Raw genomic sequence first — 12,890 nt, 5'->3', positions numbered from 1 at the left:
GCTCTGAGACCGAAGATTGCTTGGAGATTTGTCATGTTATAAAAGCCTGCCTAGACACGTATCTTTATCAGTTGATATATAATTTCATAAAATATTTTTCTCTATTCCAGATGGCTTACCCTCCCCAACAAGCAGGACACCAGGCACTCTCAGTATGGCTAATGGGCCCATTGGCCACAGCTCCCCTCATATGGGAAGACGTAAGAACCCAGAACGTCCATCTGACTACTTTCCAGAGTACAGCACTTATTCCCGTAATTATCCAAACTATTGAAGAGATCCACCATCTTTACTCTTGTCATGAACTCATCACTGCTGCAGCCGAGTATTTAGAAAAGGGCTGTGACCGGTCGAGGCGACATTTACGAGAGCTGCCAGCAGCTGTCAGATGAAACTGGGAGACAGGACAAAAGTCCCTTAACCTTGTTGTGATAAAATATTTCTGTATTGTACAAAAAGGAAAGGAGTTGAATGCAGAAATAGATGATAAAAATATGATTATATATAATCAAGAAGTCTTACCACTTACACAAAAAAAAAAAAAACATTTTACAGACAGAGCTCTAACAATGAATCTTACATATTGTTGTAAGACATTGAACACACAATTTTATATCAAAATTTTCCTTGAAAACAAAAGGCTCTGGGGATATTTTGTTTATATTTTTTTTTTCTTTTAAACAATTTTTTTTTACTATTTTACATAACAATTTAAAAACAAAATTTTTATTGCATTTATTATTATTATTGTCGTTGTTGTACCTTTTGATGGCTATCAAGGTGTAACAGTGAGTTCTCTGCGAGTTAAACTCAATGACAAGATTTCAGTTACTAGCAGGAACTATTTCACTTACATCACCAATGCCCTTGAGAAAGCATGAACATCACAACTGTACACTTCCCTTTCTTTATTAATCTGAGGCTTCGTGCCCATATAACATAGTATTACTATTATTATTAACCTTGGCCATGTGCCTAAATTAGAAACAATTATTATGCATATTATTATTATTAGGGATTGACAGAATCATTAGGGCATCAGACAAAATGCTTTATAGTATTTGTTTGAGCTCTTTATGTTCTGAGTTCAAATTCTGCTGAGGTTAACTTTGCCTTTCATCCTTCCAGGATCGATAAAATAAAGTACCAGTCAAGTACTGGGGTCGTTGGTATCGACCAAACTCCTCTTTCTCTCTCAAAATTGTGGGCCTTGTGCCTAAATCAGATACAATTAATATTATTATGAGATCAATATTGTTTCACCATGTACCAGAACGAACATGATGGAACAAACAAACATGAGCAGATATGGTGGTTTTGTATGAATGTATATACCATTTCTGGAGTAGATCTTGTATTTAACTGTATAAACTGCCATTTTGTCCAACTGGTTCAAACCAACATTACACATGGACATAATAGTTTATTGATGATGTGTTTTAGAATCTACCGGAAGTGGACATAGAAAATAATCCTCAGATACCAAACTGTATATACGCACATGCAGTCATGAAGGAAATATAAATTTCCTAATTAAATAAGTAATAATTTTTTTTTTAACGGCTTCAATACTCTCCATTTCAACTTAGTTGGTTTTGATTAGTCCTATTTTTGAAATATAACTCATTCTTAAAACTTGTGACTGGAAAATTTTTTTATACACATTTGATGTGTGGATGTGTGTATACGTGAGTCTATATGTACGTCTGTGTAAAAAGAAAAAAAACAGCTGTAAGTACTCCCAATATATATATATAAATAGATAGGTAGATATATACAGACAATGTGTGTATTTAATTAAAATTGCTGATGATTTTTTTTTCAAATGTAAACATGAATCTATATTTTCATTTAATAATACCTGTGCACTGACAATTTAAACCAGTCGACTTATGAGACTGCAATTATTCTATATAATTGAACAATCCAAGTATCAGCTCACTTTTAATTCACCTGATCTTTATTAGCTTTCTTACTTGCATACTGGTTGTAAATCCTAAATGTTGACTAATTTTACCCCATTAGAAGTAAGTTTGAAAACAAAATTACTATGTCTGGTGGTGAAAATATACAAAAAACAACTAAAAAAAACCCAAAAAAACTACACAGCCTTACATTGAATCTCAAATTGTTTTAATACTAAAATCGAAGGGTTTTCTCCTTGTTATTTTTAACATAATACCAGTTATTTAAGAAAACATTACTGCTGTAATTTGAACCAGCATTGTGATGATAATGTTCAGCTACAATTCAAGCCAATATGCTGATATTTAGCATTATGTTGTCAGAGACTTTCTTCAACATCTTGGCTAGAATTTAACATATCAGTATATAAAATAAAAAGAACGCCTACTGTTTGAACTCACTATCAACAGTATTTAAAACTGGGTGCTGTGCACCTTAAATTTCAAAACAATTGAAGTAATGTTTAATAATCTACTTTGTTTCTTTCTTTAAATCTTATTCAAAAATTCTGCTGTTATTAAATATCATTGATAACATTTACATCAAAATCACTGGACAAGTGGTACGAAGGGATAGCAGTGAGTCTGTTTGACTGGATGGTTCCTATTATTCAATATGACAATAGTACAACTTAACCTACAAGATGTAGTAGTACCAGAACAGTAGCACTGTAGCATTAGCTCTGTAGACAAAACTGCTTTAAGTTGAAACTTTTTTTTTTCCTTCAAACTGAATTATTTCAAAACTTGATAGTAGACCTAAACTTTATTCAACACAAATCAGCCATATTTTCCCCTTTCACAGAACTCTAAAATTATTGAACATATATATTTAAAAAGGGTTTTTCTTTTTGTCATATTTTAATTCCTTATTTTCCCAAATATGTATGCTGTCTTTTAATTTGATTTTTGTCCACTTCTGATCATATTAAATTACAAAGAGCCTTCAAAAGCATCAAGGAACAAAAGAAAGGGATGCACCTTTTTCCTACATCATAATAATCTCTTTATAGTATGGCATTTTAGTCTTAAAAAATATTTCATCTTTTTCTCCTCTTTTTTATTAAATAATTATAAAAGTTTATTTCAATATTTCAAACATTATAGATCATATATGACTTCTTATATTATTCATCTCAAACTATAATAATAATAATTTTCATGAGTTCTATGTAATCTTTCTCTTAAAAATATTTGATTCCAAATGCAATCTTAGCCATGAGGAAAGTACCTGCATTCAGAGTTAAGATTTAAAAGAAAAGTGAAAATAATTTAATTTGCAACAATATAAAAACAAATGAGTCCCATCGTTCCAGTACTTTAAACAATCATGTTTTTAATGGCTCATTTCAAATGTGTGTAACTATATATATAGTGTGTGTGTATCCATGCATATAAAGCTATATATATATATATATGTGTGTGCGTGAGAAAAATGTATAGTTAATTATAAGTTGTGCGTTCAATATTTTGTAGATGCTTTCCTTTTTATGTTTAATTCATCTCCATCAGATGTTTGACGTAAGCCTCAAATTGAAAATAGGTTTGATAAACAAAATGATCAAATCGTTGGAAAGATAAAGAAGCTACCGGAATTACAGGTAGAAGAAATGACCGGATATAGTGCACAGCATATTTTATGTGTGTGTATATACAATAGGAATTTTTTAAAATATGTGTGTGTGTGTGAAAAAAGATTTCATAAATCCTGTATAGATATTGCATGGACATATTCAGAAAATGCTTCTTGCTTTAAATGGCTTGTGCAGACATTTTTTTCTTGTTTATTTAATAACTAGAATGAAATTGTAGGGGTATGAATGATAATTTAAATTGTATTTGTTTCTTCTTTCTTTTTTTTTTTTCTGTGTTGTCACTGTGTTGTGACACTTTCATAGCTACAGATTTTTTTATATTGTCAAAAAGAAATACAAATTGTTCTTTAAAAAAATTTCAACAAAAAGATATCCTCTCTTTAAATTCAATACCAATAAACTTGTCAAAAGGAAAACCCTAAATTAGAACCCTTTTCCTGATTGAATGTTTTCATTGGTTTTTCATGCTGTAGCTCCAGATTGTGTTTCATCAATCGATATGTTTTCCTATTTGAAGTCTTAGAATTTTTCTTGTTTACCATTTTGTTAAAATCAGATATAAATTGTACAATTAATCTACAATTTTTTTTTATTGCGAAAGGAAAACCTTGGCAAAAATGCTAACATGTTTTCTGCTGACAATCGAGAATATATGATTCTAGAATTAGCTTTAGTTTGTAAACTGTAGCATTACAAGTGTACTTAGATTACCGACAATGGCTAAGGGTAGACATTCATTTTTTAATAGGAGCTTTTATTTCAATAAGTAATTTAAGTGTGTATTTTCTGTCAATATAGTTCAAAGAAGACTTTAACATGTAATTCATGTCTTCCAGTAATTTTTTTTTTTTTAAATTAAAAACATCTTTTCTCTCTAAATGATTTTGAATAACCTTGTTTTGTTCTGTATTAGGTCTACTTTGCTAATTTGATATTCCAAATTTACAGGATAGAATTAAAGAGCATTGTTCTGCCAAAATACATGTTGCAATAAATTTATAACTTTACTATACACATATGTATAGTAAAAATTTCCTAAGGGTTAAATCAAAATGTTATATGGGTTTATTCATATTCTTAAGGAATATTGTAAATTTATTTGCTTAACGGTTTATTTATTTCTAGTAAATATACCTTGGTTTTTGGTCCTTCTCAATTTTACTCATGTAAACCTGGAAAATGGGTGCTAAACAGAAAGTGTGCCAATATGATGGCTCGTAAATGCTCTCTGAATACCATAGTTCTATTCCACTTTGAAAGAATCCATTTTTTTTTCTTTTTAAATTTGGAATTAATTTCATTTATACAGGACACACAATTTTCTCTCAACTAAGCATTTATAACCAGTTTCAGACATTTCAAATATTTAATAGCTATGGATAGCTTCAAGTGTACAATTTATTTATTGCTTATCTTAGTACAAACTTAACCAACTGTAGTAACGTGTACGATTTTCCTTTCCTTGTGCTTTATTCCTTTCATTTCTCAAATTCAGTAGCATGTTGCATTTTTCCTTGTTATTTTGCTGAGATTACACATGCCTGTACACACATATTCTGATGAAGTCCCTCTAAAGCAACAGACTATGGCCCACAAATTCAAACAAAATCAATGTATTGCAATTTACTTTATGAAATTGAAATGGAAAAAAAATTAAATAAATAAAAACTTTTGATTTTTATCTGAAACCTATATTTGTGCAGGCGCAAACAAAAATGATTTCAGACAAATTTAGGCAAAAAAAAAAAAAAAAACTTAAAAAAAAAAAACACCCCTGAAAGTGAACATTTTTTCTTTTTAAATAATGTCGTCATATCTGGTGTTATGAAGGAAAAACAATAAAAGGGAATTTTAATTTATTAATGAGTTTTCCATATTATTATCATCATTATCATCATCATCGTTTTCATCATGTACTGTGTTTATTATTAAGCATTTAAAAAAAAAAGCAAACTCTTAATAAATTTTTGGGAATTACTTGAAGGTTGGCAAGTCTACTTTGAACTGGTTGGAATCCTCACAAGACAGGAAATGTTTGTCTTGATGTAAATATACAGCTCCTTTTTTTACATCGACAGATAAATATTTATTACAAAATGGCCATACATTTAATAGCTATGCATGTCGCAAGATATTTAAAATAGTCTGGTTGTAATCATATGGTCAGACATTTTTGGCTGCTGGCTATATGACATCACTAATTCTCCTCTATGAAAAATAAACTCATTCTTTAAATACCATTTATTTCATGTGATACGAATGCCATTAATTCACCGAATCTGAAAGAAAGAGTTTTGTGTCAGTGTTTTATAGCAATAGGAACTAAACGAGACATGTTAGATGGGTTAGCGAAGCAAAAAAAAAAAAAAATTAAAAACTGATAACAGGTTCATTATGTACATGCAACCTGGAAAGGGAAGAGATTTTGAATATAGTTTTTCCCATTTAAACCACTATTCAAGAAGTTAAAGAATTTTTCAATTTTTATTTTTTAAATCTTCAATAATGCTTCTGTTGATTTTGCAGTTTATATTTGAAGGCCTTTGTATATAAACATTGTTTATTTATCATTAATTTTAAACTTATGGCAAAAGTTATTTAAACTCATCTTTTTTTTTTAATCTTAAGATGATTTAAGCAGCTGATCTCTTGAGATTTGCTATTCCATAAGTTCCCTACATCAATAAACATGTTCTTTTTTTTTCTTTTGTTTTTGTTCTCTTGTTTCCGATCCTCAGCTTTTTATATGCAAATTCAGAGACAATATTCTCATAATACAACAGGAAAGAAAACTATAATAAATTCAGAAATCAACACTTATTGATTTTGTTTTCTTGTTTGACTTAGAGAATTTAAAAACACCTTTTTCTTTTTATATTTAGATACCTTCCCTGTGCATACCTTCCCTCTTATGACACTTGTGAAGACCTGTTGAGGCAGAGGCAAGTGTGTGACACTTTGTGAAGACCTGTTGAGGCAGAGGCAAGTGTGTGACACTTGTGGAGACCTGTTGAGGCAAGTGTGTGACACGCGTGACACTTGTGAAGACCTGTTGAGGCAAGTGAAAATCAACCAAATCAAAATAGATGAACATCAATGGAATTTGTATCTTTGTGGTTCCAGTACCGGTGGCACACAAGAAAACCATCCATCGTGGCCGTTCGCCAGCCACATCTGGCACCTGTCGGTGGCACATAAAGACACCATCCGAAGACCCCGCGACGTAGACAGTCCACCTGTGCATACCTTCTTCTTGTGACACTTGTGAAGACCTGTTGAGGCAAGTGACACTTGTGAAGACCTGTTGAGGCAAGTGAAAATCAAATCAAATCAAACAAATCAAAATAGATGAGCATAAATGGAATTTGTATCTTTGTGGTACCAGTGCCGGTGGCACACAAAGAAAATCATCCGAACGTGGCCGTAGCCAGTACCGCAAGACTGGCCTCCGTGCTTTGGGGACGTAACAACACCATCCGATCGTGGCCGTCCGCCAGCCTCATCTGGCACCGTGTCGGTGGCACATAAAAACACCATCCGAGCGTGGCCGTCTGCCACCTCGTCTGGCACCTGCCAGCCTCATCTGGCACCTGTGTCGGTGGCACATAAAAACACCATCCGAGCGTGGCCGTCTGCCAGCCTCGTCTGGCACCTGTGTCGGTGGCACATAAAAACACCATCCGAGCGTGGCCGTTCGCCAGCCTCGTCTGGCACCTGTGTCGGTGGCACATAAAATCACCCTACACTCTCGGAGTGGTTGGCGTTAGGAAGGGCATCCAGCTGTAGAAACACTGCCAGATCTGACTGGCCTGGTGCAGCCTTCGGGCTCCCCAGCCCCAGTTGAAACCGTCCAACCCATGCTAGCATTGAAAACGGACGCTAAATGATGATGATGATGATGATGTGATGATGATACTATCAAAACCACGATAAAAAAAATTGTCAAATTAGCAGCCATTTCAGTATTGATAGATCTAATAGAGTATAAACTATTGTATTCCTGCACTAAAAGTAATAGTTTTGGATCATTGTGAAAGTAAAATGTAGAAACCTTTACACAAAGGTAAGAGACTCACTTTCAGGCAAAAGGTCTTTAAATGGTATAACAAAAGAATAATCTGCTTTAAGTAGAGATAATATGGAATTGAAAGCATCAAATATTTAATATATGGCTAGAGTATACAGAGATTTTAGTTAAAATTTCAATCAGAAACTTACTATATGATTGATTACACTAAATTTCAGGAAGTAAATGTTACATTCATCATCATCGTTTAACGTCCGTTTTCCATGCTAGCATGGGTTGGATGGTTTGGCTGGGGTCCGGGAAGCTAGGAGGCTACACCAGGCTCCAGCCTGATCTGGCAGTGTTTCTACAGCTGGATGCTCTTCTTAACGCCAACCACTCCATGAGTGTAGTGGGTGCCACTGGCATAGGTGCCAGGGGAGGCTGGCAATGGTCATGATCGGTTGGTGCTTTTTACGTGCCACCAGCACAGGTATCACAACTACAATTTCCATTTGATGTTGATGTACTTGACTCAATAGGTCTCCTCAAGCACAGCAGGTCGCCCTACGATCCAAGGTAAGCACAGCAGGCTGTCCTGCGATCCAAGGCACTTTGAATGGGCTGGGGCTTCTATTTGTTTTTTTAAGGACACTTAATTTAGAGTTCTTCCACTAAATTTGATTATTGAGAAAGTTGACTGGAAGCAAAACAGTTTCTTGTAAGAAATATGATCTCAGAAATGTTATTCTGCCACATAATGCCCTTTACACAATCTTGTAAAGTCATTCCACTTACTCAGAAAACGGTTAAAGTATTAACATAAGGACCTACCTATATGCTTCCAGTAGGCAGGTCTGTTTAAAATGTCCTACGTAAAGTAAGTACGAAGTACTCTGGCCTCTGCTTCCATTTCTTCCGTAGTTTTAAGCTTTAGTGTTTTGCCTTGAACAGGCTTTTCCTGCAGCTATAAACAGAAAAAATACACACATATACATCTCTATGTAGAAATATATAAAGGCAAATTAAATATGAACATTTATTTTCATTTCACGTAAAAAAAAATTATATCATGCAATTTGAAAAGTTCAAGCAAATTGTAAAAGCAATTCTAATGATATGTGTATGCAGGAGATAATGGTTATGACAGTATAAGGCGGCGAGCTGGCAAAGACGTTAGCACGCCAGGCGAAGTGCTTCACAGTATTTCGCCCGTCGCTACGTTCTGAGTTCAAATTCCACCGAGGTTGACTTTGCCTTTCATCGATTCAGGGTCGATAAATTAAGTACCAGTTACGCACTTGGGTCGATGTAATCGACTTAATCCGTTTGTCTGTCCTTGTTTGTCCCCTCTATGTTTAGTCCCTTGTGGGTAATAAAGAAACAGATAATGGTTATGACTGTATGGATATGATATATGCTAGAAGATAAGGTACTGTGAATGGTGAACAAGGAAGTTTAAAGGAAAACCATGCCTTTGGACATTACACCTGACCGATGAGATGACATAACAACTACAGTATAGCTCAGTGGTTCTCAACCTTTTTTTGCCTGATGATCCCTTTGACTCCTCTTATTTTACTGGATCACTATTTTACTTATATTTTTAGAATTAAATATCATAAGCAACTGTATAAAAAAATAATATTTTGTGTATTATTGAAGTATAACTAATTCATTGCATATTAACTAAATCTTATATAGGCACCCAAAGGTCATGAGAACCACTACTATAGATGTAAGTGGAGGTGCAATGGTCCAGTGGTTAGGGCAGTGGACTTGTGGTCATAGGATCACGGTTTCGTTTCCCAGACCAGCCGTTGTGAATGTTTATTGAGCAAAAACACCTAAAGTTCCACAAGGCTCTGGCAGGGGGCAGTGGTGAACCCTGCTGTACTATTTCACCACTACTTTCTCTCACTCTTTCTTCCTGTTTTTTGTTGTACCTGTATTTCAAAGGGCCAGCCTTGTCACACTGAATCTCCCAAGAACTACCTTAAAGGTACACATGTCTGTGGAGTGCTCCACCACTTGTACATTAATCTCACAAGCTGGCTGTTCCGTTGATCAGATCAACTGAAATCCTCGTCGTCATAACTGATGGAGTGCCACGATACATGTAAGCTTTGAGTGACCCTTCTAGCTATCATCACCCAATAAACAAAACAACAATCTTCTCGTTTTCATTCTCTTAATTTTCTTAAAAGGTGAATGTGAACTGGAATTTGTAACTTCATACTGAATCTAATGACATTAGCAATAAGTGAAACATGCTTCAACTTTAAATTAAATTCCAGCTTCAGTTACAGATTCGGTTCAGCATGAACTTAATTGGTGTTTGCCAGAATAAACACAGTGGATGATAAAGTAAATGAAGAAATAGTAGTAGTAGAACTTTTAAAGTGCACACAAGTTATACAAAACCAATGCAGGAGTACTTGATTACTAGCAAACAACACAAATGTAAATTCTTCAGCTTAGATAAGAATGATGGCACAATATGCATTGGTACACTGATAAGTGGCAAAAATGTAAAAGGTAACTCCCATCTCAATTTCAGGTTAAGTTTATCAGAAACTGTACACTGGAGATATGCTATACAGACAGGGGTAACAGATTTGTAAAAAGAACTACTTAAAGCATAGATAACAGAGATATTGTAATTGGTGTTTGTTAAGGTCATATTACACAACTAGCTGTATCATAAGCTTCGTCTTCAATTACACAAAAGGTAAGGTTTTCAGGTGTTTGAGTTGCAAATCTGAAATATTTTAATATTTACATCTGTCAACTAGAGATGGGGTTTCGTTTGGCTTTACTTTGATCAGGAACTCAATTACACAAATGGTAAAGAAAACAAATAAGGAATGTAGTCCTTAATTCAAATTTTTGGTGTATGTTTACACTGAGAACAGTTTAGAAATACAGAAATATTCTTCTGAGTTTGAGAACTGCAACAATCTGTGTCAGGGACGGATAGCTTCTTGGTAATGTATCATCATCATCATCATCATTGTTTAACATCCGTTTTCCATGCTAGCATGGGTTGGACGGTTCAACCGGAGTCTGGGAAGCCAGAAGCTGCACCAGGCTCCAGTCTGATCAGGCAGTGTTTCTACAGCTGGATGCCCTTCCTAACACCAACCACTATGTGAGTGTAGTGGGTGCTTTTTACGTGCCACTAGCACAGGGGCCAGGAGGCTGGCAACAGTCACGATCGGTTGGTGCTTTTTACATGCCACCGTCACAGGGGACAGGAGGCTAGCAACGGCCACAATTGGTTGGTGCTTTTCACGTGCCACCAGCACAGTGGCCAGAAGGCTGGCAACGGCCACGATTGGTTGGTGCTTTTTATGTGCCACTGGCACAGGGGCAAGGAGGCTGGCAACATGCATAATTGGTTGGTGCTTTTTATGTACCACCGGCACAGAAGCCAGCCAATGGCAGCGCTGGCATCGGCCACATTCGGATGGTGCTTTTTACGTGCCACCAGATGAATTATTTTTTTTTTTAGAAGTGTGGTGGGGTGGAGAGGCAATACTCATGGCCTCTGTGGGCACTCCAAGACCAATGAAATCAATGTGGTTAATGTCTGAATAATATAAAGATTAGTTAGGCTGTGATAAAAGATGGTTTAATGTAGAGATCTAGACTGTAACAGAAAAAATATAATGGAATAGGCCATAAAAAAAACAATAAAACAGGCTTAAAAAGTATAGATAAAAAAAAATAAATTTAGGTCAAATATTCTACCCGTTTTATGTTCAAATTAGTAAGATCTGGTCCTTCACACCAACCCTACAATGTCATTCTAAAAGTAAACATTTACATGCCTGGTTAATTCAAAAGAAAGTGAATAAATAATCATTGAATTTGAGAGAGTAATCCAAATGTTGAAGATTACACAAAACCTTGTAGGTTTCTAACCAAAAGAGAAGCAGACAACTGATCGAACTCAGCCAAAGTCTTGCACAATTATATGCTGGTTCCTATGGAGTTGTTTTTGATGTGGAGACATATTCTAAATAGAATGCAAACTGCTCTACCAAATTTACCCAAGTTGTAATCTTCATGACCCAAGTTCTTCCCAGAAGTTTCACATCATCTGTCAGTTGAAGTGGCCATTTTGGCCACTTCAATTCAAAATGCAGCATTGAACTTATAACTTATAAGAACAACCACAACAACAAATGGGTTATACGCCAGGACCAACATGTTAACTGGAATTATCTATTTATATAAAAATGTTTACATAATGCATGTCCAGAGCACTGCATTGTACTCTATGCAATTCATCACAGCGTATCAGAGTGTGCAGTATGGTACTGAACACAGTGGACACATGCTATATACAGAATAACAGATACATGGGTTGCGCCAAGTTGTCTGACTGTGTCTGTCTTGCAGCATTCACCCGGGGTGGGTTGAGCTGGCTTCATTCATCCTCAATGCTGCATCTCTGACTGACTATTTATTGTATTTCATAAGCCTGCTCAATCAGAACTGACCTTTAGTTATACAACAAACAAGTGCAGTGGGATCTCAAAAAGACTAATAGAAAGCCAGGACTTTAGATACACCATATCAGCCAGAGCATTTAGATATAACAGAAGTTCACAAGTTGCAGTTAGTTTCTGTTATCAAGGTGACATAAGTATTGTGAAGATAAAGCCGACCAAGGAAAAATATACCAAAGAAGTCTGATAAGTTCTAAGTGTTGTTGATAATGAACAACCTTGTTCATTTGTTAAGGATGGAACTGAAACCAATGACCTTCTTAATCATAAAGCAATGCCCGTGCCATTAGAGACTATACAGAAATGAAAGAAGCATGATTTTATTGATGTATGACATCATCCTGCATGAAAATACATAGAAAAGGCAGCTGCAGTGGTATGAAGAGGTGTGTATATGGAATGATAATAGCACACTTGCCCTTGCAGATACATCATCGTTTAACGTCTGTTTTCCATGCTAGCATGAGTTAGACAGTTCGACTGGGGTCTGGGAAGCCAGAAGGCTGCACCAGGCCCAGTCTGATCTGGCAGTGTTTCTACAGCTAGATGCCCTTCCTAACGCCAACCACTCCATGAGTGTAGTGGGTGCTTTTTACGTGCCACCGGCACAGGGGTCAGAGGAGGCTGGCAAATGGCCAAGATCAGTTGGTGCAGGGAAACATGAAGAATCAGGGATAGCTGCTGAGATGCTTAAAATATCTGAAGTAGAACATGCACAGTCAATTAGGAAGCACAAGAAGCCACTATACACTATGACTGGTGGAGCAGTATCATTATCAACCGCTACAAGGACAAAGGAAATGCTCTA

At 35.4% G+C, this 12,890-nt stretch overlaps 2 protein-coding genes across 16 annotated transcripts in view; one reads left to right on the top strand and one right to left on the bottom strand.

Annotated features, from left to right (window-relative positions):
• The window catches only part of LOC115211129 (membrane-associated guanylate kinase, WW and PDZ domain-containing protein 1), a 777,470-nt gene extending 776,925 nt beyond the window's left edge, over positions 1 to 545 (top strand). For all 9 annotated transcript variants that reach the window (XM_036501925.1, XM_036501922.1, XM_036501921.1 and 6 more), the window contains one exon: positions 111 to 545. In XM_036501925.1, coding sequence (XP_036357818.1) covers positions 111 to 274 — 164 coding nt within the window. In that variant the 3' untranslated portion in view covers positions 275 to 545. The remainder of the gene's footprint in view (positions 1 to 110) is intronic.
• LOC115211131 (deaminated glutathione amidase) overlaps positions 1 to 12,890 on the bottom strand; it is a 69,049-nt gene that overhangs the window by 10,078 nt on the left and 46,081 nt on the right. For 6 of the 7 annotated variants that reach the window (XM_029780074.2, XM_036501928.1, XM_036501929.1 and 3 more), the window contains exons 11-12: positions 8,400 to 8,532; positions 2,813 to 5,838 (exon numbers count right to left, since the gene is read on the bottom strand). In XM_029780074.2, the coding sequence (XP_029635934.1) occupies positions 8,437 to 8,532 (96 nt within the window). In that variant the 3' untranslated portion in view covers positions 2,813 to 5,838; positions 8,400 to 8,436. Of the gene's footprint in view, positions 1 to 2,812; positions 5,839 to 8,399; positions 8,533 to 12,890 lie in introns of those variants that run through there. The other variant, XM_029780075.2, reaches the window with a different exon arrangement.

Source organism: Octopus sinensis, linkage group LG4 (genome assembly GCF_006345805.1).
Source record: "Octopus sinensis linkage group LG4, ASM634580v1, whole genome shotgun sequence".
Classification (NCBI taxonomy): domain Eukaryota; kingdom Metazoa; phylum Mollusca; class Cephalopoda; order Octopoda; family Octopodidae; genus Octopus; species Octopus sinensis.
Note: the sequence above shows the minus strand (reverse complement) of the source record. Positions and strands in the feature narration are given on the sequence as shown.